The 25762-nt window shown below is 41.5% G+C and overlaps 1 protein-coding gene across 1 annotated transcript in view; it reads right to left on the bottom strand.

The window, feature by feature from the left end:
• Positions 1-392: 392 nt before the first annotated feature.
• Gpc4 (glypican 4) overlaps positions 393-25762 on the bottom strand; it is a 119633-nt gene continuing 94263 nt past the window's right edge. The window contains exons 4-9 of the mRNA XM_042668237.1: positions 13906-14071; positions 5657-5787; positions 5409-5555; positions 3728-3864; positions 3058-3233; positions 393-2568 (exon numbers count right to left, since the gene is read on the bottom strand). Coding sequence (XP_042524171.1) covers positions 2366-2568; positions 3058-3233; positions 3728-3864; positions 5409-5555; positions 5657-5787; positions 13906-14071 — 960 coding nt within the window. The 3' untranslated portion in view covers positions 393-2365. The remainder of the gene's footprint in view (positions 2569-3057; positions 3234-3727; positions 3865-5408; positions 5556-5656; positions 5788-13905; positions 14072-25762) is intronic.

The raw sequence follows: 25762 nt of genomic DNA, 5'->3' as shown, positions 1-25762 counted from the left end.
AGAAAACAAATCAGTAAGAGCCCAGAAGAACCTTCAAGAATTTTTTAATTCGGAAAATGTTATTGGTTTAGAGAACTTGACTGAAAGAAAACAGCTGGTCAGAGTTCAAGGTTTTAAATTAAAAACAATCTAACAAGATCTATGGGGAGAATTCTTTGAGCCATATTTTGGAGACTAGATTCATTTCTACCAAGTAAAAAGTAATAGCAGTCTAAGTGAAAAGGGAAATTCCTCACAACTGAGGTAGTTAGTAAATATCAGCACACTTAGCTACTTATAATCTATTTTTCCTCATACATAAATGGAGTGCTTTCACAATTTTATGTCTTCTGTGATTTGTTTTTTTCTTTAAAAAACAAAAAAACCCCAAAAAAACACTTACACACACCAGCCAGTATATGCCTATTTTATTAACATCATGCTTTAATAAATAACTGGCTACTTCTAATAAAATCAAGCCTCTGTTTACAACAGCCCCCAAGATTCCATTTTGATCATTCTGCAGAATTTGGTGTAAAAAAAAAAACAAAATAAAACAAAACAACAACAACAAAAAAAAACCAACAAAAAACTGAATGAAATGTAGACCCTGAGCTATCAAGTAATTATGTTTCAATATAAAAATAGAGAATTATTCTTACAACTGAAAAGTGAACAATAACACAAACAACCTCTCTGGAGGGTTTTTTGGTTCTATAAAATTGGTTGGGATCTCCATGGTTGTCCAAAATAGGAAGACACTTGCAGAATTTTAGTCTTTCTGAAGAATCTCCTTGAAAGCAATCTGTTACATTCTCAGTGTTTTGTGAGCTGTCTTTTGGTAAGGACACCAAGAAAGGGGTTGTAAGGGGCAATTGTCAGTCTTTGGCCTAGAACAATAGATAGGGCCCGTTGCCATTGCCAGCCAGTTCATGCAAGTGGCTAAGGGTCAGGGATAAGATGGGTCTTCTCAGCTCTATCTCCTCCCATTGCCCCTCCCCCCATTAATAAATGAAAAAATCTGGACACCTTGTTCTCCCCTTCCCACAATTAGCTGATTGGCTGGTAGAGGCAGCACACGCCTACAAATCACTGCAAGTCCTTTGCTTTACTGACCAGAGTGGGCAGGGCAAGAAAAACACTCAGACACATCTCTTGGAGGAAAAACAACATCAACAACAACAATAACAACTGGGATCTAGAAACAATGCAAATGCACATATAATAGACCGAAACTTTGCTTCAAGAGTTGACAACTATTCCCTGAGCCCAAAAGCTGTACCCCAATTCTGGCTAGCATCTAGCTAGCTCCTTTACATGGCTGGGTTTGAAATCAGCCTCACTCTGCTACAGAGAACCAGATGCCACTGTTGGTCATTCAGTGCTGCCACTGGGATAAAAACTGAAAGCAGGGCAGCATGGATGTGAAAACTGATACACAGTGGCTGACTAACTAGCCTGGCTTAAAAACAACACAACACATTCTGAAATGCAAGCACGATCATGTGATAATGGATGTATCCTGAATGCCTTCTGTCTATGTCAAGACTCTTTTAGTCGGAGGAGGTACGCTTTCAGTATAAGCAGATTTAAGAAATGGACCTACATTGTACTCTTAGCTTATGCAATCCAACTCAACCAAAATGGGCCATCTGTAGTCTCTTGCAGTCACCAGTGATAAAGTTATACCCTTCTTGTTGTATGGATGTTTGACTACAATCTGACAAGTGGCTCAGATTGTAAGTACAAGTGGCTCAGAAGGTCCAAGTGCCTATTGTGTTCAATTAATAACAATAAAAACCCCATCTCACCTCCATTTCTTTGCAGATAAGGCAGCTAGTAAAATAACAGGGATAAATGGAAATTTTACGGCTTGTTGGGCTTTTTCTTTTAATAAGATAACATGATAAATAAAACCTGCTTCTGTACAGCTATTTAATATTTCAGAAATACGTACATGTTACATGCCAAGAAAGGACCCTGGTTTTCTCATAAGAAACAAGGTGAGATCATAATTGGGAGGAAAAAAACACACCCACAAACAAAATGAGGGAAAAAAACAAACAAACAAATGATAGTGATAAAGTCACAAACACACAACTAACTACAGTTCTGTACCTAACTGTTAGCCACATTTAACATGATTTGGAGGGACAGAGAGCATCTTTCTGTATGAGTGCCTCTGTCCCCCCTCCCATTAAATCAAAGAGAAAAAAAAGTCAGCATTTTTTAAAACCAGTGGCCACGTAGTAAAAACTGTACATTGTTGTCCATTCATTTTTAAAAAGCAAAGTCACTAGGATGGTAGAAAAGTGATATATCTGGAGCCTTTTAACTTTCTGACAATGAACCCTTTTTTTTTTTTTTAAATCTCAGCATTTGAGAATTATCTCCATTCTCTCTGCATAACTAGGAAACAGATGCAGAAGAGAGTGAGGAGGTAGGGCTGGGCACAGGCATGGGCCCCAGCACTGTCGGCTTTATCATTGGCATTCTTCCCTGCAAAGTCAGTGGCATTGTACTCCAACTCCCAAGGGCACTGCTGGTATTCACACCCACTTCCACTTCCTTCTCCACTGCTTTCGTCACCTGTGTCGATAAAAAGAGAAGAGAGATTTCATTCCATATGCTCTGATCACAAAGTATACACACACATTTACACACGTGTACATATATGTATACATGTCTAGACATACAGGTATACATGTATCTGTATGTTTGTGAGCCATTGAGTAGCAGTGGCTCACGCCTGTCATTCTAGCTACTTTGGAGGCTGAGATCTAGGAATCACAGTTCAAAGCCAGCCCAGGCAGAAAAGTTTGTGAGACTCTTATCTCCAATGAACCACCAAAATAGCCCAAAATGGAGCTGTTGTACAAGTGGTAGAGCATTAGGCTTGAGCAAAAGAAGCTCAGGGACAGCACGCAGGCCCAGTGCAACAAAACAAAACAAAACAAAAAAACCAACCAAACAAAAACACACACACACAAAAAATGCAAAAAAGAAAAAACCCACCACCACTACCACCACCATCGCCACCAACAATAAAGCTCATACTTGAAAATTGTAAAGCCTTACTGATATCAAAGAAGTCCACATCATTCCCATTGTAAGCATTCTTCATTTTACTGGTCATAACCCGCAGAGCCATGATCTGGCGGAGGACCACTATGTCTGGCTTGCTGGTGTCCACTTGGACCTCCGGGTTATTAGCCTGGTTGGCTAAGCCATTTCCAGTCACTGCAAACAGGTACCTGAAGGCAGAAAAGAGCCTATCAACATGATTTAGAAAAGCAAAAAGAAAATGGAAAAGCGATTTTACCAGAGAGTCCTGCTAGATTCTACTACTTCCACGGAGCACAATTAAACGGAAGTGCTGCCATTTTTAATGAATGCTAATAGCCCCATTTCCTGCACATGTGTCTTGTTTCTCTCATCTGGCCAGGACCTTTCTGCAAACCATCGTGTTGGAAGTATTTAAGGGCCAGAGTCTAGGTCTGTCAGAATGGGCACTTATCTAAGTTACAGAGTTATGGAATAGAACTACAAACCCAGTACCCTGCATAAGGAGCTGGGATCTTTTTGATTGCTGTACTACAAAACCCCAGGTCTAAGAAATCTATAGGCTTTCCTTGTGACTGCTCAAGGCCTCCATTGACAACTGACCTTCCTCTCTCCACCCCCCCCAACCCCAAGGACACCCAGCTTAAGAAGAAAGAGGTTGCAAATATGTGTAACACCTGCTGACCTGCTTTTTCCTTTGCCGTTCCAGCAATCATCCTCATTGCCATTTCCTGCAGCCATCCTCTCATCATTACACACGCTGCTAGGGAGAGACGACCAGAACTTCTTGGCCTGTTTCAGTTTCTCCTTGACATCAGTGACCTAATGAAGAGAATAGGATATAAAATGGATATAAGACAACAGAAAACCACTTTGGGAAGTGCCTTTTGATCATCTTTGGATCATTTCTTTCTTTGTTTTTCCCCCATTTTGTTTTGAGGCATCAAACGCAGGGCCTCAGAGTGCTAGGCAAGCACTCGACCCACAAAGCCACATTCCCAGTCCTCCATCATTTCATTTCTAAATAAGTGGTATCCAATTCATTTTCAACTGTAGCCAGAAATAAAACATGCAGACCAAATTTGTATTTAGAAGTTAGGCACTGGTGGCTCATGCCTGTAATCCTAGCTACTCAGGAGGCTGAGACCTGAGGATTAAGACTCAAAGCCAGCCTGGGAATGAAAGTCCTTGAGAATCTTACTTCCAATTAGCCACACACATACACACAGAAATGTATTTATTACCTGACTTAAGAAATGATAAGCCTGGGGCTGGGAAGGTGGCTCAGTGGTAGAGTGCTTGCCTTGCATGCATGAGGCTGAGTTCGATTCCTCAGCACCACATAAGCAGAAAAAAGCCGGAAGTGGAGCTATGGCTCAAGTGGTAGAGCACTAGCCTTGAGTAGAAAAGCTCAGGGACAGCGCCCAGGCCCAGAGTTCAGCCACCACAACCGAAAAAAAAAAGAAGAAAGAAAGAAAAAAAAGAAATAACCCCTCTATATACTTCTTTTTTCTCATTTCAATTACCACCTGAGGCTCACCAGGTCCAATGCCCAGTAGACACTATGATAAGACAGTCTCTTTGTCCAAGGCTTATATAGTCAGGATCAAGCTTATATATTATCCACTCTGGGATTGCCCATTAAGGCTCTTCCTCCAGAAAACAACCACCATTGTCTTTTTTAGGGCCCCTAAAAGTAACAAAGTAATATCTATATTCTATTATTCTTTCCTTCTCTTGGCACATAACATCTGATATTAAGAAACCCCGATCATTTGCCTCTCCCCCTTTATTAAAGTTTTTTTTCGGGGGTTGGGGAGTGCTGCAGTCCTGAGGCTTAAACTTGGGACCTGGGCACTGTCCCTAAGCTCTTTTTGCTCAAGGCTAGCATTCTACCACTTTGAGCCACAGTGCCACTTCCGGTTTTCTGGTGGTTCATTGGAGAGAAGAGTCTCATGGACTTTCCCGCCCAAGCTGGCTTCGAACCAAGATCCTCGGAATTCACTTTCCTGAGTAGCTAAGATGACAGGTATGAGCCACCACCACTCAGCCTTTATGGGACCTTTTGAGAATAAGGATCTTTTCATTGGAGTCTTCCTGTGTCTAGCCTAGTGACAGACATATAAGAAGCTCAAGAAATATAATGTGAAATAAAGAGAAATCCAGAAATGAAGCTTAATATATCCCACTTCCTTGATCAAGGCATTTTCTGGGCTACAATTTCTGCCATCTCTATTATCAATTTGCTTAAGAAGTCACACCTGCAAGACCCACACAGCTAAGCTTCCCAATGAAACATTCATTTGGGAATAAATATTTCCTATTCTTTGCCACTACACATGGCCATTCCCCGCCAAAGTGCTCACCAGTCGATCCAGACTAGTGCCAGCTGCTGTGGTCGGACGTTGCTCTGGATGATAAGGTCTGAAGCGGGCACTGAAGGCACTTTCGGAGATGGAACGAGAAATCCGTCCAGCTGGGAGGGGCTTTGGGGGTCCACAGCCCTGGAAAACCTGTATTGAAGTAAGTATAGATGCATCATGGTAGTCACATGGCAAGTGGGGGGGGGGAGGCGGGGCCTCCCTCTCCTGTCCCAACTTCTGGTCTTCATTACCTTCTGGGACACTTGCACGCTATTGTCTTGCATGTTCATGATCGCATCAGAGATCTTCACATCGATAGGATCCATGACCGACTCAATGTTGAAAGGACCCTCGAGCCTCTCTGCCACCATCAGCATGGCATCTAATGTGAGGTTTGGGGAAGAACAGTACCACAAGAAAGGAAAAGCATTATTAGTGCAGCTTCGAGTAATCAGTCTCATTTTGTATGATTTTTAAGAAACATTACTCTCTCCTGCCCCCCAATACTGGGGTTTGAACCTGGGGATTCAGTTTTGGCTTGATTTTTTTTTTTTTTTGGTATGAAAGCTGGTGCTCCACTTGAGTCATGCATGTAGCCCTGTTTTTTTTGCTGATACGGGGGCTTGAACTCAGGGCATTGTGGCTCTCACTTGGCTTTTTCATTCAAGGGAATACTCTAGCCACTTAAGCCACACCTCCACTTTTGGCTTTTTGCTGATTAATTGCAGATAAGAGTCTCATGGACTTTTCTGCCTGGGTTGGCTTTGAAATGTTATCCTCACATCTCAGCCTCCTGAGTAAGCCGGGATCATAAGCATGAACCGTGCCAGGCAAGGTCCATCTCTTTTTTTTTTTTTTTTGGGTCCGGTCATGGGGCCTGAACTCTGGGCCTGGGCGCTGTCCCTCAGCTCTTCAGCTCAAGGCTAGTGCTCTACCACTTGAGCCACAGCGCCACTTCCGGCTTTTTTTTTTTCATTTTGCTTATGTGGTGCTGAGGAATCGAACGCAGGGCCTCAGGCATGCAAGACAAGCGCTCTACCACTAAGCCATCTTCCCAGCCCCCAAGGTCCATCTCTTAATTTGTATTTTATGTAAATTTCTATGACATCAAATTGCCTTTATTCTCTAAAGTATGAAAGGACTAGATAAAATATTTTATTCTACAGCAAGAAAATCCAATGAAGAATCTTCCATTCTATGGATTATTCATTTCTTTTCTTTTCTTTTTTTTTTGGGTCCGGTCATGGGGCCTGAACTCTGGGCCTGGGCGCTGTCCCTCAGCTCTTCAGCTCAAGGCTAGTGCTCTACCACTTGAGCCACAGCGCCACTTCCGGCTTTTTTTTTTTCATTTTGCTTATGTGGTGCTGAGGAATCGAACGCAGGGCCTCAGGCATGCAAGACAAGCGCTCTACCACTAAGCCATCTTCCCAGCCCCCAAGGTCCATCTCTTAATTTGTATTTTATGTAAATTTCTATGACATCAAATTGCCTTTATTCTCTAAAGTATGAAAGGACTAGATAAAATATTTTATTCTACAGCAAGAAAATCCAATGAAGAATCTTCCATTCTATGGATTATTCATTTCTTTTCTTTTCTTTTTTTTTTGGGTCCGGTCATGGGGCCTGAACTCTGGGCCTGGGCGCTGTCCCTCAGCTCTTCAGCTCAAGGCTAGCGCTCTACCACTTGAGCCACAGCGCCACTTCCGGCTTTTTTCTTTGTGCTTATGTGGTGCTGAGGAATTGAACCCAGGGCCTCAGGCATGCAAGGCAAGCGCTCTACCACTGAGCCACCTTCCCAGCCCCTGGATTATTCATTTCTTCAAGGGTGAGTGGCTGTCACTGGAAGGTTCTGAGCTAGTATCCAGCTAACAAATTGAAGACGAGGCTAAGTAACCAACAAGCTAAAGCAAGGTGTCCTGGGATATGCCTAGGATTTTTCTGAGTCAAAACCAGAAGTCAGTTAAAATCCTGGTATACCCATTATTTATTTTCCCTTCAAGATCCTTGAGGAAAAAAATACTTGGAAAATATAAATGAAAATGTTCTAGGAATTGTAGTGACTTTTCAAATAATGAAATATTAATAATACAAGTTCTTTTGTCAAGTGTGGGGCTTGAACTCACGGCCTGGGTACTGTCCCTGACTGAGCTCCTTTTGCTTAAGTCTAACACTCTGCCACTATGAGTCATACTATCATTTCCCGTTTTCCTGGTGGCTACTTGGAGATAAAAGTCTCATGGACTTTCCTGCCTGGGCTGGCTTTGAACTGTGATCCTCAGATCTCAGCTTCCTGAGTAGCTAGGATGATAGGCATGAGCCACCAGTGCCTGGCTAAATAAAACAATTTTTATATTAAGATAAACTTCCCATTTCCAATATGAGGGCCTCAGCTTATTTTAAAATAAAAAATGTACCTCTTTTGATTCAGGTAAAAACATACAAGATAATACCTAAAAAACTGGGTATTCACAGTGCTCATCGTCACTCATTACCCAAATGCCATTTGTAGACTCAGAGTTCCAGCTTTTTCCAGAAAAGGAAGAAAGAGCCCCTTAAACAATAAGTGCTGAGTAATCCTAGATACTCCGGAGGCTGACACCTGAGGATCACAGTTTGAAGCCAGCTTGGACAGGAATGGCATTTAGTCATGATGGGCTATTCCTGTGTAAGTAGGAGGACTTTTCCTCGGGCAATTTAAGAAATGATTTCTAGTCAGGAGCCAGTGTGCACACCTATCATCGTAGCTACTCAGGACACTGAGATCTCGGAATCACAGTTCAAAAGGGGGATTACTTCCCACAAAACCGGGTACCCTCTCCATTGAAGCCTATTACTGAAACCAAAAGTGGTCAGCAACCTTCCACTTTCAACCTCGGAGCGATGCTACACGATTTGAATGCACAAGGTCATTTCAACTCCAATTCCAATGTCACAAGCTACAGATAGATCTTTGGGAATTGGCATTTTTCTTAATACAAAACAAGAAGGCGTTTTCCATCTCCTCTAGTGCCTCAATGTGCTGGCCAAAGATTTTTGTAAACAAGTGGAACACAACTTAAATGTGTTCATCATGGTGAAATCATAGGCACTGCCACAAACAGAAAGCGTCATTACTTCACAAGCCCAAGAAGACCATGGCTGGCTCCAAATAAAAATATAATGAATAGATAATAAACATCCCAAATGCAGAGGTTTAAGGAAGAAAAGAAAAAAAAAGTGCCTTTTGTACCTACTTATGCCTCTTTGGGTGAGGAAAAGCCTGCTCACTAATGTGTTTGTGAAAGACTGAAAGGAAACATAAACCCTGATTCTTTTGGCTGTTTGGTGTCTTTGTAAACTCTGAGCCAGCCGGCCATACACAAGGGCCTGGGAGTGGAGACTGAAGCCGGGCCTTTGTTGGCACTGGTGCCATGGCGCTGTGTGTCGCAGGGCTGAAGAATGCGACTGAGGATATGTTCTGCCAGCAGCCCATAGTGTGGGAGCCAAAGTTGCTTCTAACCCCAGGAAGTCAGAATCGGCTCCTTATTTGCTCCACAGCCGTCACAAGACCCCCAGAAGAGGGATAAGCTGGGTGTCAGTGGTTCATGCCTATAATCCTAGCTACTCAGTAGGCTGAGATCGGAGGATCACGGTTCAAAGCCAGTCGGGGCAGGAAACTCTGCCTATGAAGTAGAGCCTTAGCTCAAAGTGGTAGAATGCTAGCCTTAAGCAAAAGAAAAAAAAAAAAAACAGAGACAGCCCCATAACCACCAACACCAACAGCAACAAAAGATGCTCTAGGAGATGGTCACTTTGCTTTTTCACTTTTTTTACCTAAGGGCTATCTATTGGCTGGCTCCTGACCCCTGCCAATACCGAATTCTCACTAGTGACAATGTGACATAAAAAGGGTTAGCTATGAGGCAAACGAATGCCATAGTAGGTGAAGGAGAACAAGTACATTTAAGAATAATTTGTGGCTGGGCGCCGGTGGCTCACACCTGTAATCCTAGCTACTCAGGAGGCTGAGATCTGAGGATCGTGGTTCGAAGCCAGCCCAGGCAGGAAAGCCCATGAGACTCTTATCTCCGATGAACCACCTGAAAATCAGAAGTGGTACTGTGACTCAAAGTAGTAGCAGAAGAGCTCGGGGACAATACTCAGGCCCTGAGTTTAAGCCCCAAAACCGACAAAAAGAAAAAAAAAGACTAATTTGTGATTTCCCTACCTTTTGGTAGTGGTGGGAGGGAGGGATTTCATAGTAATAGCTTTCCCCTCCCCCCAAAAAAGTGAGATCCAAGTTGTTTTACCTAATTGAGCCAGCCTGTCTTGGTAAGAGTTGAAAGAACTTGTAAGGGCAGGCAGAGAGGCCGTGGTGACAAAAAGCAGGCTTGGAAAATCAATTCATCCTAGAACACTGGAGTTACCCATCCTGATATCCCAGCAACAATAAGCCATTTCTTTAGCATTGTGGTGCCAATAATCAGAAATCACTGGCTCAAGCCTGTGGTCCTGGCTACTTTGAAAGGCTGAGATGAAGGTGTCCCAGTGTAAGGCCAGTCAGGGCAGAAAACTTTCCAAGACTCAATTTCCACCAATGGCTGAGCCCCGTGGGGCAGGCAGGAGAAGTAGTAGGATCACAGCCCAGACTTGTCTATCTAGCAAGCACAATGCCCTGAGTTCAAGCATCAATATTGCAAAAGAGCGAGAATAAAAGAAAGATGGAAAAAAATTCCCTTGAATAATCATTAACTACACTCAATTAAAGGGCCATGATACAGGCCAGGCATGCAAATTGGGAATAATTTGACAGTCACAGAACAGACTCATTAAACCCTTGTGAAACCTTCATGAAAAAGGAGATTCACAATTTCTATTACTCGTGGTCTTTGATAGCAGCTGATTAGAAATAAAGATGCATATATCCATGAAAAATGAAGTTTAGAAACAATTACATACTCCAGTCTTCAAAAAAAAAAGTATCATTTAAAACAGCTGTGGATATTGATTCAGAAATCCTATCAATGTCCTCTTGGGGTTAATTTTGTTTCTTCAAACATAGCACATGTAATTAAAAAAATACACAGAACAACAGTGCTGACTTAAGGTCTCCTTGTTATACAGTAAATGGTTGAATATGGTTAGGATTTAAGGAATCTGAAGTCTCGTACAATATGAAAAACTTGTATTTCTTTCTTCTTCTTTTTATTTTTGGTTGGTCGTGGGGGCTTGAACTCTGGCCCTGGGTGTTGTCCCTCAGCTCTTCACTAGCTTTGAGCCACAGCACCACTTCGGGTTTGCTGGTGGTTTATTGGAGATTGAGTCTCACGGACTTTCCTGCCTGGGCTGGCTTTGAACTGTGATCCTCAGGTCATAGCCTCCTGAGTAGCTAGGATTACAGGTGTAATCTACTGGTGCCCTGCTTTTTTTTTCTTAACGTGCCAGTGCCAGTTGTAGGGCTTGAACTCTGAGCCTGCTCACTATTGCCAAGCTTTTTTGTGCAACGTTAGTACTCTACCACTTGAACCACAGCTCCACTCCTGGTTCTTTTGGTGGTTAATTCGAGGTAAGAATCTCACAGACTTTCCTGCTCAGGCTGACTTTGAACCACGAACCTCAGCTCTCAGTCTTCTGAATTGTGGCATGTATGAAGTAAGCACAGTTGAGACACCATCACCATACACTCTTTGTACCACGTGGAAAATTCTATTCCTTTATCAGGAGAAATAGTATTACAGACAAAAGTGCAAAAAACCAAATATTTCTTTTAAAAAAAAAAAAATCAACCTAGGGCTGGGAAGGTGGCTCAGTGGTAGAGCGCTTGCCTTGCATACATGATGCCCTTGGCTTGATTCCTCAGCACCACATAAGCAAAAAAGAAAAAAAGCCAGAAATGGCACTGTGGCTCAAGTGGTAGAGCACTTGCCTTGAGCTGAAGAGCTGAGGGACAGCGCCCAGGCCCAGAGTTCAGGCCCCACGACTGGACCCCAAAAATCAGCCTACCAGGTGCTAGTGGTTCATACCTATAATCCTAACTACTCAGGAGACTGAGATCTGAGATTTGCAGTTCGAAGCCAGCCAGGGCAAAAAAGTCCATGAGACTTTTATCTTCAGTTAACTATCAAGTAGGCCTAAGTGTGATAGACTTATGCAAAAATGCTCAGGGACAGTGCCCTGAGTCCAAGCCCCAGGACTAGTACAAACTGGAAAAGAAAATCTAGCTGGATGCTGGTAGCTCATACCTGTAATAGGAGGCCGAGATCAGCAGATACAGGTCTGAAGAAAGCCCAAGTAAAAATGTATAGAAGACCTAGCCTCTAAAACACCCAGCAAAAACTAGGGTACAGGCATGGATCAAGTGGTAGAAAGCCAGCAGTTTAAACCTGAGTAGCACCATTTAAAAAAAATTAATCAAGTGGATTGGCTCAAGGCTATAATCTCAGCTCTCCTGGATTATAAAAACTCAAATATAGGAAGTGAATTATAAACTTGACATTTGGGTGAGGGGGTATGACAGGCAGGCTTTATTAAACCTAAGAAGGTCTCTGTGTCCAGGCCATGGTGTGTGTGTGTGGGGGGGGGGGGGGGGGGGGGGAGGAGGGGACAGGGCAGGGGAGGGGGGGGAGGGAGACAGTGCTTTCCCTTTCATGGGATTCTGCTTTTCTCTGTGTAAAAGACTTTTTTTTAGGCCTTTTTGCATTGAGCTATTTAGGCCACAATTGTGTTGAAGTGCTTAATATTCACTTCCCACCCCCCCACCCCCCGTGTCAGTATTCTCAAGAATCTGTTGGAGCCAATTTACTGATGCACTTTCAAACAGAGTTAATATGGTAATTAGCTCTCGTGCAAACTAAAAAGCATTCTTCAACCCCAATTCTTCCCCACCAAAAAAAAAAAAAAAGCTTGCAAATTATATGCATGTTCCCATGATGTGGACAAATAAGTGAAAAATAGGTTCCTATAAAGACACTCCAAGTCTATAATTATGCAAATGTCACTGAGGGATGAGGAAAAATGAGTTTGTTTTTGTAAGCTGTTTGCATGTGTGTAGGATTCCTCTAACATTCCACATTGGAGGCTTTAATACTAGTCATGGAAGATTCAGGACTAGTACATACACTGAGTAGGCAAAGTAGTTGATGGTTAGGTGTTTAAATTAGGTTTAATTGTGCTTTTGCTAAAAAATCATAAGTAATCCTCTCAGAACTTAGACAGCACTTACAGTGCTATCTGGGTTCCAGTAATGGCTTCCTAGATGAAAGGTATATGCAGGTTTTGTTTATATACTCATTTATTTACTTATTTATTTGGGGCTTGAACTCAGTGCTTGGGCCTTGTCCCTGAGCTCTTTTGCAAAGCTAATGCTCTACCACTTGAGATACAGCTGCACTTCCAGCTTGAGTGGTTAACTAGTAATAAGAGTCTCACAGACTTTCCTGCCTGAGCTTGGCTTCAAAGTGTGATTCTCCAGATCTCAGCCTCCTGAGTAGCTAGGATGACAGTGGCCCCTGGCTAGGAACCATTTTTTTCTTAAATTACCAGAGGAAAAGTCCTCCTATTCATACAAGAGTAGTCCATTATGGCTAACTCCCCTATAGAAATAAAATCCTGGGGCTGGGAAGGTGGCTTAGTGGTAGAGCGCTTGCCTTGCATGCCTGAGGCCCTGGGTTCGATTCCTCAGCACCACATAAGCAAAAAGAAAAAAGTCGGAAGTGGCGCTATGGCTCAAGTGGTAGAGTGCTAGCCTTGAGCTGAAGAGCTGAGGGACAGCGCCCAGGCCCAGAGTTCAGGCCCCACAACCGGACCCCCCCCCCAAAAAAAAGAAATAAAATCCTTAAATTTCCACAGAGGTCTATGGATCCGAAGAAAGAATGAACAGGTTTTGTGGACAATGTGGTTCCAATATATGACATTTGAAAAGCCATTTTTACTGCTATGGAGAGGGTTGTACTCTAGCAGTCGGTTCAGATGTGGAACTAAAACTGAGCTTTAGGCAAAAAGATATCAAAAAAGTATTTGAGTATGATTCAAAGTTGATAGTCACTGTGTCTAGTCATCTTCAGAAATGCTACCCTTATTTAAAGGGAACATTTACTTATAATAATCATTTTTACCAACTTCAAAGTATTGAGCAGAGTTGAGACTCTGGAAAACACCAAGTAATTAACACTAAAACGAATAGTGATTTCCTAGTTGGCAATTAGAACATTTCTTTTTCTTGCCAGTCCTGGGGCTTGAACTCAGGGCCTGGGCGCTGTTCCCTGAGCTTTTGTGCTCAAGGCTGGCAACTCTACTACTTTGAGCTACAGCTCCCCTTCTGGTTTTCTGGTGGTTAATTAGAGATGAGAGTCTCACAGACTTTCCTGCCCCAGCTGGCTTTTAGCCGTGATCCTCAGATCTCAGTCTCCTGAGTAGCTAGGATTACAGGTATGAGCCACTGGCACCCAGCTAAAACATTTCTTGTGTGTGTGTAGCGGTTGAACCATCTGTAGCAATTCAAACACTTTGATCCAAGGCTCACCTATGAAGTTGTTCCATTCGAAATCAAGATCCCCTTGGTTCGCCAAACAGCCTCTCATGATGTTCGAGCAGTAGTTGTAACAAGGTTTCACAGTCACGAGCCCCCGGCAGTGGGAACAATAGATCATCTTCAAGAGTGCCTGGGTACACTGGGCTGTGGGGTTCACCTACATGTGTGAGAAGAGAAAACAATGATAGTAAAGGTAGGGCTAAAACATATCCAGGAATAGCAAATCTGTTCAGCTGACACTGAAGATTTAGCCACGAAGCTAAAGATCAGGGCCTGGCCTGCCTCCAATGAAGAAGACAGATCAAGATCAGATAAATAGACCATATGTACTGGAGAGGCAAAAGGGGAGCAGAGGATGAACATCTTTCTTTCCTTCTTATATGCTGAGAGTGCAATCTGGGGCCTTGTGCATGCTAGGCAAGCACTCCATGGCAGCTACATTCCCAGACGATCACGTGACCTTAAACAAACAAGCTACATGCACCTCCCACCTTTTAAACTCCTATTGCTCCTAAGCCCCTCTTTTGGTCTCCCAAACTTTTTTTCTTGGGGGCGGGGAGGGGTCTCCCCCTCCCTCACAGACATTGAACATTGCTCAGTGACTTCAAAGTCTTTTTACAAAATAACATCCCTGTCTAAAGATCAGCCACGAGATGAGATGAGCTAACAGTTTACCTTTACCTGCCCTGTGGCCTGCCAACAGCCCCTCCTAGGGTCCTCACAAGGACTGTGCTTGCTTTGGCCAGGCTGCAACACAGGCAAAGCTTCTTTTCAAACACTAGACCCACGAGTTTCCCTTTGAACTTTTCACCTCTAACCAAGCATACACCCAGTACACTGGAGGCTCTAAGTTTTGGGGGAAGAGTAGTGAGGATGAAAATAATACTGAAGGGAGATGGGGCTGTTCATCCTGTTCCTCAGTTCCCTGCATACTTTCTTTAAAAAGGCTCGTCTATAGGGAGCCCCATTCTGGCTGGCAACTGAAAAGTGCCTGCCATATGCTCATTCGCCTAGTCTCCTCTTTCAGACTGGATAAGTGGAGGGAACAGAGGATGCGAGGGGTGGTGGCTGGGGAGCCTTGTGCTTTTACCTATTCTGGGATATCACTTTGGACACCCCTTCTGCTGCACACCCCCCCTCCCCAACCCCCTCTAGTCCCCAGATCAGGCAACAAGATGGTAATTATCTACACTAAAATCACCACTCCTTACTAAGAATTAGGAGATTTCCACAGTTTCTAACCAGTCCCAAATGTTCTCCTAGGCATTAAATTAGTCTCTTAAGTATGTATGTATTCATGTACAGTAAAATCTTGGCTACCCAATATTCTGGATAGCAAAACGTCCATTCCTTCAAAGTTGCAACACTGTTAGGACTGTGATACTCATTTGAAGAGGAGCAAGCAGGCAGAGAACTGGCAGGTTGGAACTCTGGGTTGGAAGGGGCCTTAAGAATCACTCAACGCTGTTCTCACATTTGAAAGAGAAGAAAATGGAAGCCAAAGAAATGAAGCAACCTGCTCATAGCCTTTCTGCTAAGTTGGAAGCCAGGACTGCACCTTATCAAACATCTGTGACCAAAAAAAAAGCCTTCCCTGGTGGGTCACATTTCCCTGCCTTCTTAAAATAACAAAATAGGAAGCTATTCTTAGGCATTGATTATTTTCTTCTTTAGATTTAGTTGCAATCTTCAGGATCTCAAGTTCCTCTATGGGCTAGCCTGGGCTATCTAGTGAGACCATGCCTCAAATCACGTACATACAGATAGTATTACATAGAGAACTTGGTACTTTTTAATATTATACAGGAAATCAAAAGCTAGTGTGTCAACAAATACTTACTGACCACCTATTATGAGCCACTGTGCCGCTTTGGATTTTCTGGCGGTTTATTGGAAATAAGAGATTCAAGGACTTTCCTACCTGGGCTGGCTTTGAACTACGATCCTCAGATCTCAGCCTCCTGAGTAGCTAGGATTATAGGTGTGAGCCACTGATGCCTATTTTTTTTTTTGAGGTGGGGCAGATAACATTAGAAATGAATTGCATTCTTAGTTCAACTGCAAGTGAAATCATGTAAGCAATAACCTTGTAGTTCCCTTCTCTAAAATAGGCACACAAAGTCTCAAGTTTTAAAACCCAACACCAGATGATATGCCACAGTAGAATTTTATTAAAGGAAGATTATGAAGCTGGGTTTGGCAGTGCTTCTCTGTTTCATTCTTTGGCTAAGTACTGGCTTATGTTCTGCACGTGATTTGTTGTATAACTACTAAAAATTATCACAAGGAACTCAGTTAGAACATGGTATGGGAACACTAAATAATACCAGAACTGGAAAGAGAAATGGAGAAGTTATAAGAAAACGGCAATGAGAGAGGACATATAAAATACCAAAGTTAGAGAAAAATCTGGCTTTCATCTCACAAATCACTAATCAGACCACCATGTAACAGTTCACATGAAAGGAATTCAGAATCTAGGAAGCAACTCTGTCAGGGGTGATAAGGTCCCATTAAAGTGAAGGGTTTTTGTTTTGTTTTTCATACTTTTTGTACTAGTCCTGGGAGCTTAAACTGAGAACCTGGGCACTGTCCTTGAGCTTCTCTGTTCAAGGCTAGCACTCAACCACTTGAGTCATAGCTTCACTTCTGGATTTTGGTGGTTAATTGAAGATAAGGCTCTTACAGGCTTTCCTGCTTGGGCTGTCTGAACCGTAACCCTCAGATCTCAGCTTTCTGAGTAGCTAGGATTACAGGTGTGAGCCACCAGCACCCAGCTGTCATGATGTTCAAGATGGTGGGCCTAGAGTGGCAAGGACTAGCTCTGCATTGACTGTGCACTGGGATAAGGGTGCAGAGTCTCTCCATTGGGTAAACCAAATGTTCTGTCTCTTTCTCTTGGAACCTTCAAGTCAGTAAGAAGCAATGCAAGTTGTTAAGAGCCAAAGGTATGCCAACTAACCTTATTAAGGAGAGAGAAAAAAACAAACAGCCAAACCATACTATATGGTACAGCAAGTTCAATTATTTTTGAAAGTTTCCATCACAATTCCAAGATATCCTTGACCAAATGGTGACTCTTGCAGGCAGTCACATAGTAAGATACAACACATAGCTAGGGAGTCTTTCACAAATTCCTAACGCTCTGTTCATACGCTCATGAGCAAATTGTTCATTTATAAGCAAATGAAGAAAACCTAGCTGGGCACCGGTGGCTCACACCTGTAATCCTAGCTACTCAGGAGGCCAAGATCTGAAGCTCGAAGTTCAAAGCCAGCCAGGCAGATGAAGTCCATCTCTAATCTCCAATGAAGCACTAGAAAAGTGTAAGTATCATTGTGGCTCAAATGGAGCACTAACCTTGATTGAAAAAGCTCAGGTGACAAGACCTAGATCATGAGTTCAAGTCCTGTGACTGACCAAAAAGAAAAAAAGATCAAGTAATACTTCTTTCTGGGGCTTTATTAGTTATGAAGAAAAGTTCAGGTTCACTCATATTTTATTCCCTGGTAGTCATCAAGATAAGTACTTTCTTTGAATTTTCCAAAACTTCACTAAGTACATTTATTCAAGAAACACAAAATTAAGTAGTAAATCATGCCACATAAGGATTAACAAAAAAGGTAACTAGACTCCAAGGTCTTCCTTTAATCCTCATTTATGTATTTATTCTCTACAGCCCGGGGTGCCACTTAAAAATGTTCAATTTGATCATTACTTTGGGGCACACAGCTTAGATCTATTTGATGTGGTTATGTGGTTCTTTTATTTAGGGTTTTTTTTTTTAAGCGAGATGTCAATGACTTCCAAAATTTTCAGAGCTGGGGTAAGAATCAAGGTGGAAGTTGTGATTTTTTTTTTTTTGGCAAAGGTCACTTTAAAAAAAATTTAGCCTTCTCTTAGAGAAGTAGTAGTTATTTCTCAAAATCAGATGAAGACAGAACAGGAAAAAAGGAAAACCATATACTCTATTCTTTCCCCAAACTCTGAACAAAAAAGAATGACTTCAAGCCATTTTCAGAGAGAAAAAATGCTTATTTAATAGCTTTTATGGTTTTCATGGTTATAACCTTAATGTCAAGATTCAAGAGGAAAAGATTCTGTTTCATGACAGTCACTATAGGTCACTCGTACTAGATTTTATTAACTTATATGATGTGTTTGTGGAGTATTTAGCATGCCAGGCAGCAATCTAAGGACCTTAGATGTATGAACTTATTCATAACTCCTGATAATTATAGGAGGCAAGTATCAGTATCTCATTTCACAGATGAAGTAGAAATAGGGCCAAAGAGATGAAGGAATTCACACAAGATCTTCTAGTAAATGGCCAAGGTTTGAACCCATGTAGTTTGGTGTTCCAGTCTTTGCGTACTTGACATCTTTGATACGTATGTAATAGATTTTTCAGTATGGTACTGGGAATTCAGGCTGGGATTTTTGTGCATTCCAAGCCAAAATCTCTTACCACTGTGTGAACTAGCATCATGGCAGCCTTCTCCTAACCTTTACAGCAAGCACAGGAAAATCTCCACATGCACTCAACACAGCCACGGGGCTGGATGCTTGCTAGACATCATTGTTTTATTAACCAAATAAATTCATTCTGATTTTGGAGGATAAATTAGGACCTAATTGCTCTACATAGAGCAATAGTCACTAGATTCTTTTTTTTTTTTTTTTTTTTTGTGAACATACTGTACAGAGGGGTTACAATTACATGGGTAGGATAATGCGTACATTTCTTATCAAGCATTGCAGCCTCCTCTTTTGTTTACCCTTCATATCCCTTCCCAGCCTGCCCTCCCCAACGTTGTAAAGCTCGTTTTTGACATGACAACTTGTACTTCTCATTGTTGCAACTGGTCCACCTGTATCCTTAAACCGGTCCACCTGTATCCTTAAACGAATTGTTTTTCCCCATCTCCTCCACAAGTTATACTGACATCAAATATAGTGAAAGCAGGGGTTATACTGTGGGGGAGGGACATACAAAGCAACAAAGAGATAATCTTATAAATGCGTTAGAAACAAATACATGAAAGAAAAAAACATTAAAATACATATCTAAGGGTTCATTTTCCTAACATCACCTTATCTGACCTTTTCCGCTTGACTCATACATATACTAGATATTGCAAATAAGGGAAACCATGGGACCTTTGTTTCTTTGGGCTTGGCTTACTTCACTTAATATAATTTTTTTCAAGTTTTTCCATTTCCTAACAAATGGGGCAATGGCATTCTTTCGGATGGAGGCATAGAATTCCATTGTGTATATATACCACATTTTCTTGATCCATTCATCTACTGAGGGGCATCTGGGTTGGTTCCATATCTTAGCTATGGTAAATGATGCTTCAATAAACATAGTTGTGCTGGTAGCTTTAGTGTGGTCTTGTTTGTAAACATCTGGGTAAATGCCCAAAAGTGGGATTGCTGTGTCATAGGGGAGCTCTATGTGAAGTCTTTTGAGGAACCTCCATACTGCTTTCCAAAGTGGTTGAACAAGTCTACATTCCCACCAACAATGAAGTAAGGCTCCCTTCTGTCCACATCCCCTCCAGCATCTGTTGTTGTTAGAGTTCTTGATTTTTGCCATTCTAACTGGAGTGAGGTGGTATCTCAATGTTGTTTTGATTTGCATTTCTTTTATGGCTAGGGATGTTGAGCATTTCTTCATGTGTCTATTGGCCATCCTTCTTTCTTCTTCAGAGAAGTTTCTCTTTAAGTCTTTAGCCCACTTATTTATTGGGCAGTTGTTTCTTTGAGGATTTGTTGTTGGGGGATTTAATTTTTTGAGTTCCAAGTATATTTTAGATATGAGACCCTTGTCTGTTGTATGGCTAGTGAAGATCTTCTCCCAACCCATGGGCTTTCTATTGATCTTGCTAGCTATGTCCTTTGCCATGCAGAAGCTCTGCAACTTCATGCAATACCATTTGTCCAACCTTTCTTTGATTTGTTGTGTTTCTGGGTCTCTATTCAGAAAATTTCGGCCTGAGCCAAGGAGACCTAGGGTTTCTCCTATTCCATCCTGTAATGTTTTCAGAGTGCTGCTTTGACTTTGAGGTCTTTGATCCATTTGGAGTTAATTCTGGTGCAGGGTGATATATAAGGATCTAGCTTTAGTTTCTTCAAGGAAATAGAAGAGGCAAAAAATTCATATGGAACAATAAAAGACCCCGAATAGCAAAAACGCTCCTCAACGGAGAGAACACTGCTGGAGGAATATCAATACCAAATTTCAAACTCTACTATAAAGCCATAGTAGTCAAAACAGCTTGGTATTGGCATAAGAACAGACCTCAGGACCAATGGAATAGAATTGAAAACCCAGAAATGAACCTACAGACCTATAGCCATCTAATCTTCGATAAGGGAGCTAAAACAATAGAGTGGAAGAAAGACAGCCTCTTCAGTAAATAGTGCTGGCAAAATTGGTTAACTACTTGTAGTCACTAGATTCTTAAGACAAAATATGTTCTTTAAATAATTATAACTTACAGAGGACCAGTGTTATGTCTTTAGACTGTTCAAGGTACTACAAAGGTATGACAAAAATGATACACTGTATTCATAAATGGCTTTGTTAAATGGAAACTCCTGTATACAACTATTTAAAGATACTTCTTAAATGGAAAAAAATCTAAAGAAAAAAAAGAATGTGAATACTTTTGGGAGGTGGTAGGATAGAGAATTCTGTCTGGACTGAATACTTCTGTATTGATTCAAATATCAAAATCAATCTGAGTTACTGACCTACAATGAAAATGCATGAATATATATATATATATATATATATATGTATATACATAATTGTCAAGCCTTATAAAATCTTTCAATAGTCACCAAAGGTCTTTTGTAAATATTTAAGATAGCTCTAGAAAGTGTCTTAAAATTTTGAGATTTTTTTTTTTCAGAGCTAGTCTATGTTTTGTGGTAAAAGTTTGTGGAAAAAGAATCTTCATTTCCTTTTTATCTTTTCTCTTCAATGTTTAGTCTTTTGCAGACTTCCATACTGCTTTCCAAAGTGGTTGACTAAATTTACATTCCCACCAACAGTGTAGTAGCATTGCCTTTTGGCCATATCCCCGCCAGCATCTGTTATCATTAGTTTTTGTTTTGTTTTTTTTTTGTTTTTATAATGGCCATTTTAACTGGAATCTTAATGTTGTTTTGATTTGCATTTCCTTTATGGCTAAAGATGTCGAACATTTCCTCAAGTGTCTATTGGCCATTCTTCTTCTTTTGAGCAGTCTCTCTTTAAGCCTTTAGCCCATTTATTGATTGGGTTGTTGTTTCTTTGAGGATTTGTTTTTGGTCCTTTTTACCTTATTAAGACTCATTAAAAATACTCATTGTGGTCTGGCATTAGTGGCTCATATCTGTAATCCTAGCTATTCAGGAGGATGAGATCTAAGGATCAGAGCTCGAGGCCAGCCTAGGCAGTAAAGTCAGAGAGACTTATCCCCAATTACCCACCAAAAAAGCCCAAAGGGAAGGCATGGCTCGAGTAGCACAGTGCCCCTCTTTAGCAGAAAAAGCTAAGGAAAAGCACCCTGAGTTCAAGACTCAGTAATGGCACAATAAACAAAAACCAAACCCAAACCATGACAAAAAAACACACAACAAAAACACTTCATTGTGGACTGGGGTATAGGTGGGTTCTATTCCTACAACTGTGAGAAAAAGAAAAAAGAATTAAACCCCTCTCTCCAGCCTGAGCTTAAACATAAACTAGAATGTCTGCACATCATATCTGCTATAAAAACCCTTAACAGAAAAATGTCCTCTGCACAGACTCTTTTAACATAGATTGAGCCTTACTACCATACCAAATAACCTGCATTTTCCCAACACCACATTAAAAACTACTGCAAAAAAAAAAAAAAAAAAGGAAAAAAATGCTGAAGAACGCTTTATGAAGCCTGGATTTCATTTCGGTAATTCAGAATGAGCCTCCAGCTACATTACACATAATGGCAGTCAACAGGCTGCACTGAAGTTGGAAACACATTGCCTTTTAGTTAATTCCAGCTCCTAACATATTCATTGCAGAATTGTGTGTTTGGTTTTTTTTTTTCCCCTTCCCCAGCCAATAGTCCCAATAAACAGAAAAGGTCTAGATTGTTATCTGTTGCTTGGTAACATAAGCGCCCAATAAAAATAACAGGAAATTGTTCGCAAAATTATGAGAAGAGAGATAGGGAACCCACATTCACCCAGTGATGGGACTTGATGTGTTTACTCAGCAATTTCCTAAAACTGTTTTTTTTTTAATGCAATTCACACTTACAAAGAAAGAAGTTCCTTATTATTTGACAGTAGCATTTCAGAAGCATTTACAAAATATAGGGAATAAGCTAGAATTCCTTTAGAAATACTTATGGATGGGCTGGGAAGGTGGCTCAGTGGTAGAGCACTTGCCTTGCATGCATGAGGCCCTGGGTTCCATTCCTCAGCACCAAACAAGCAGAAAAAGCCAGAAGTAGTGTTATGGCTCAAAGTGGTAGAGCGCTAGCCTTGAGCTGAAGAGCTGAGGGAAAGTGCTCAGACCCAGAGTTCAGGCCCCACGACCGGCAAAAGAAAACAAAAAACAAAAAACAAAAACAAAAAAACCTTGTGGATGGATTGTATATAATTAAAACTGTATAAATACTCGGAAGGGTTTCTTATTGTGGAATGAAGTGATTAGACTCAGTTATGGCTCTTCAGTTGAAGCATCACTTCATGAATTAAGCTCTGTTTGTGCGTGGGGGGGCTTGAACTCAGGGTCTGGATGCTGTCTTTGACCTTTTTTTCTAGGCTAGGGCTGAACCACTTAAGCCACAACCCCGTTTCTGGCTTTCTTTTCCAAGTCTCACAGACTTTCCTGCCCAATTTGGCTTCAAACCACGATCCTCAGATCTCAGATCTCCTGAGTACCTGGGATAACAGGCGTGAGCCACCAGTGCCCAGAAGCTCTAATGTTTTGAATGTGCAAAATCTTGAGTTACTCAGCCCTTGGCACTACTTCTGTTTGTAGTTCTAGCCTTTACAATTATGAGTGAAAACTCATACTTAGTGTTGAGTAAGTGTCAAATTCGTTTCTTAAAAGCTTTTTGGAATACATACTTTTTAAATGTATACTTAGAGCAATTTGGGGAAATGGCCAAGTAACTTATTTTTTTTTTGTCAGTAGTGGAGCTTGAACTCAGGGCCTGGGCACTGTCTCTGAGCTCCTCTGCTCAAGGTTAGCACTCTATCACTTTAAGCCATAGTGCCACTTCTGGTTTTCTGGTGATTAATGGGAGATAAGAGTCTTACAGACTTTACCGCCTGGGCTGGCTTTGAATTGTGATCCTTAGAGCTCAGCCTCCTGAGTAGCTAGGATTACAGGCGTGAGCCACTAGCACTTGGCTCCAAAGTAATTTCTTTAGTACTCTTCTGTCCCGGCCTTATGAATAGAGAAGTGAGGGAATTCAGTGGGAATTGTTTTCATGGCAGAACAGTCATTTAGACACCTCAGTGGTAAGGCATCAACTTCTAATTATAGCCTCTGTAGTTTGTGTGTGTGTGTGTGTGTGTGTGTGTGTACATAGTCCCATTATGTCAGTATTAATTGAAATCATAGAATGCAACTCTTTGGTATAGGAGCTATTAATGTTCATGGTGCATGTAATCACTTGTGCATTTCTCAAAGACCACAAAAAACTTCACCCTTCCGAGCAAAATGGTTACTGCCAAGCAGGTAAATAAGACGGCTATCAGGGACCATGACAAGAAGTAATACAAAGGCTTTTGACACCACAGTATTCTTGAACCATCTGCTACTAATTAGGGGGACTTTTCTGAAGTTTCAACGGTAAAGCTCAATGGAGTAAGCTGAAATCATTGGCTGTATCGTCCCACAAAGACTAAAACAAGGCAATGTTATTTCAACTAAACAGTGCCTGTCTCTTGAAGGACGGCAAGTTTGCTTCTTGCTGCTAATGGATTTTTCAAAGGCTTAACAGTGATCCAATCATTGCTCAATTTGTAACTGCAACCCTTCTGTTGCAAAAGTAAACTGGAAAAGCAGGCTGTCCACTCATGAAGAGAAACATCTCTGAGTTAACTATTCAATCAATAATCCTGGAACAAGTCCCTGCTCTGAAAGCCCCCTCTCCCCTTTAGGCTAAAAGCAACTAATTGAATTAGGAGCCAAGACACAGTATGTTCATTTTTTTGGATTGCTTTTTAAAGTACACTTTAAATTGCACTTGGATAGAGGCTTAGCAGGAATAAGCATTCACACATAGGTGGGGGAAAATTGCCAAGTGTGGCGGCTCAAGCCTGTAATCCCAGCTATTTGGGAGGCAGACTATGGGGAGATTGCAACTCAAGGCCAGCTGAAGCATAAATGTTTAAAAGACTCTACTTCAATCAATGTCTGGATATAGTGGCATGAACCTAGCCTGGGTGCTAATAGCTCATGCCTGTAATCCTACCTACTCAGGAGGCTGACACATGAGGATGGTGATTCAGAGACAGCCTCACAGGAAAGTCTGTGAGACTCTTCTCTCCAATGAACCACCAGAAAACCAGAAGTGGTGCTGTGACTCAAAGTGGTAGAAGTAGTCTTGAGCAGAAAACCTCAGAGACAGTGCCCAGGCCCTGAGTTCAAGCCCGAATACCTACCAAAAAAAGAAAGAAAGAAAAGAAAAGAAAGAAAAGCACAAATAGGAGGATCACAGTCCAGGTTAGCTGGAGCATAAAGCAAGATCTTACCTTGAAAATAAACAACATAAAAAGGGACTGGTAGACTGCAGGTGTAGCTCCTTGCTGAGCAAGCAGGACCCTTAGTTCAATTCCTAATACCAACAAAAATTAAAACTGCTTCGGTACCCAAAGCAGTAGTGCCACCCTTTGGTCTACTCAATTGAGGACTCTTGAAAGGAATTGGTACAAGAAGTCAAATGTGCTAGGTGAATTGCAATACATGTTATTTGCAATGTAGATTAACTATGTACTCTTTTAAAAAATAATTGCATTTACTTTTTGTTTATGTGGTAGTGAGGAATCGAACCCAGGGCCTCATGCATGCTAGGCAAGCACTCTACCACTAAGCCACATTCCCAGCCCTAACTGTGTACTCTTTTAGGGACTTTGATAACAGTATTTCCAAGATTAATGATTGAGGCTAAACTTGGCAGTGAAGAGCAAGGATCTCCTTATACTAGCTTCATACACTCCAATTATTCGTAGAGAAAAATATCGGAAAGGGGGAAAAATGAACAAATATACTTGGAAAGAATTATTGTCTGACTTTTTTTTTTTGGTTGGTTGTGGGGCTTGAACTCTGGGCCTGGGCACTGTCCCTCAGCTCTTCAGTTCAAGGTGAGTGCTCTACCACTTGAGCCACAGTGCCACTTCGATTTTCTAGTGGTTTATTGGAGATAAGACTCTCACGGAGTTTCCTTCCTGCCTGGGCTAGCTTTGAGCCGAGATCCGCAGATCTCAGCCTCCTGAGTAGCTTGGATTACTGGCGTGAGCCACCGGTATCTGGCTTGTCTGACATTTTATAGCTTGAAGATGACAAAGAAAACCAGTAACATGGCAATAATAAATACAACCAATTAATCCTTCTTATCACTGAATTCTAATATGAAAATCATGTAAGCATGATTTTTTTCTAAACACATCTGTTCTGTAGTAAATTTTTTTTTCTTTTTTCTGCTGGTCGTGGGGCTGGAACTCAGGGCCTGGGCGTTGTCCCTCAGCTCTTCAGCTCAAGGCTAGCACTCTATCATTTGAGCCACAGCACCACTTCCTTTTTTTCTTCACTCTGGTAAATATGTTTCCTTCCAAACCACTAGGCAGTCCT

The sequence above is a fragment of the Dipodomys spectabilis genome, unplaced genomic scaffold, assembly GCF_019054845.1.
Source record: "Dipodomys spectabilis isolate Male_0828 unplaced genomic scaffold, ASM1905484v1 ptg000423l, whole genome shotgun sequence".
Classification (NCBI taxonomy): domain Eukaryota; kingdom Metazoa; phylum Chordata; class Mammalia; order Rodentia; family Heteromyidae; genus Dipodomys; species Dipodomys spectabilis.
The sequence above is the reverse complement of the archived record's forward strand: the minus strand, read 5'-3'. Positions and strand labels throughout refer to the sequence as shown.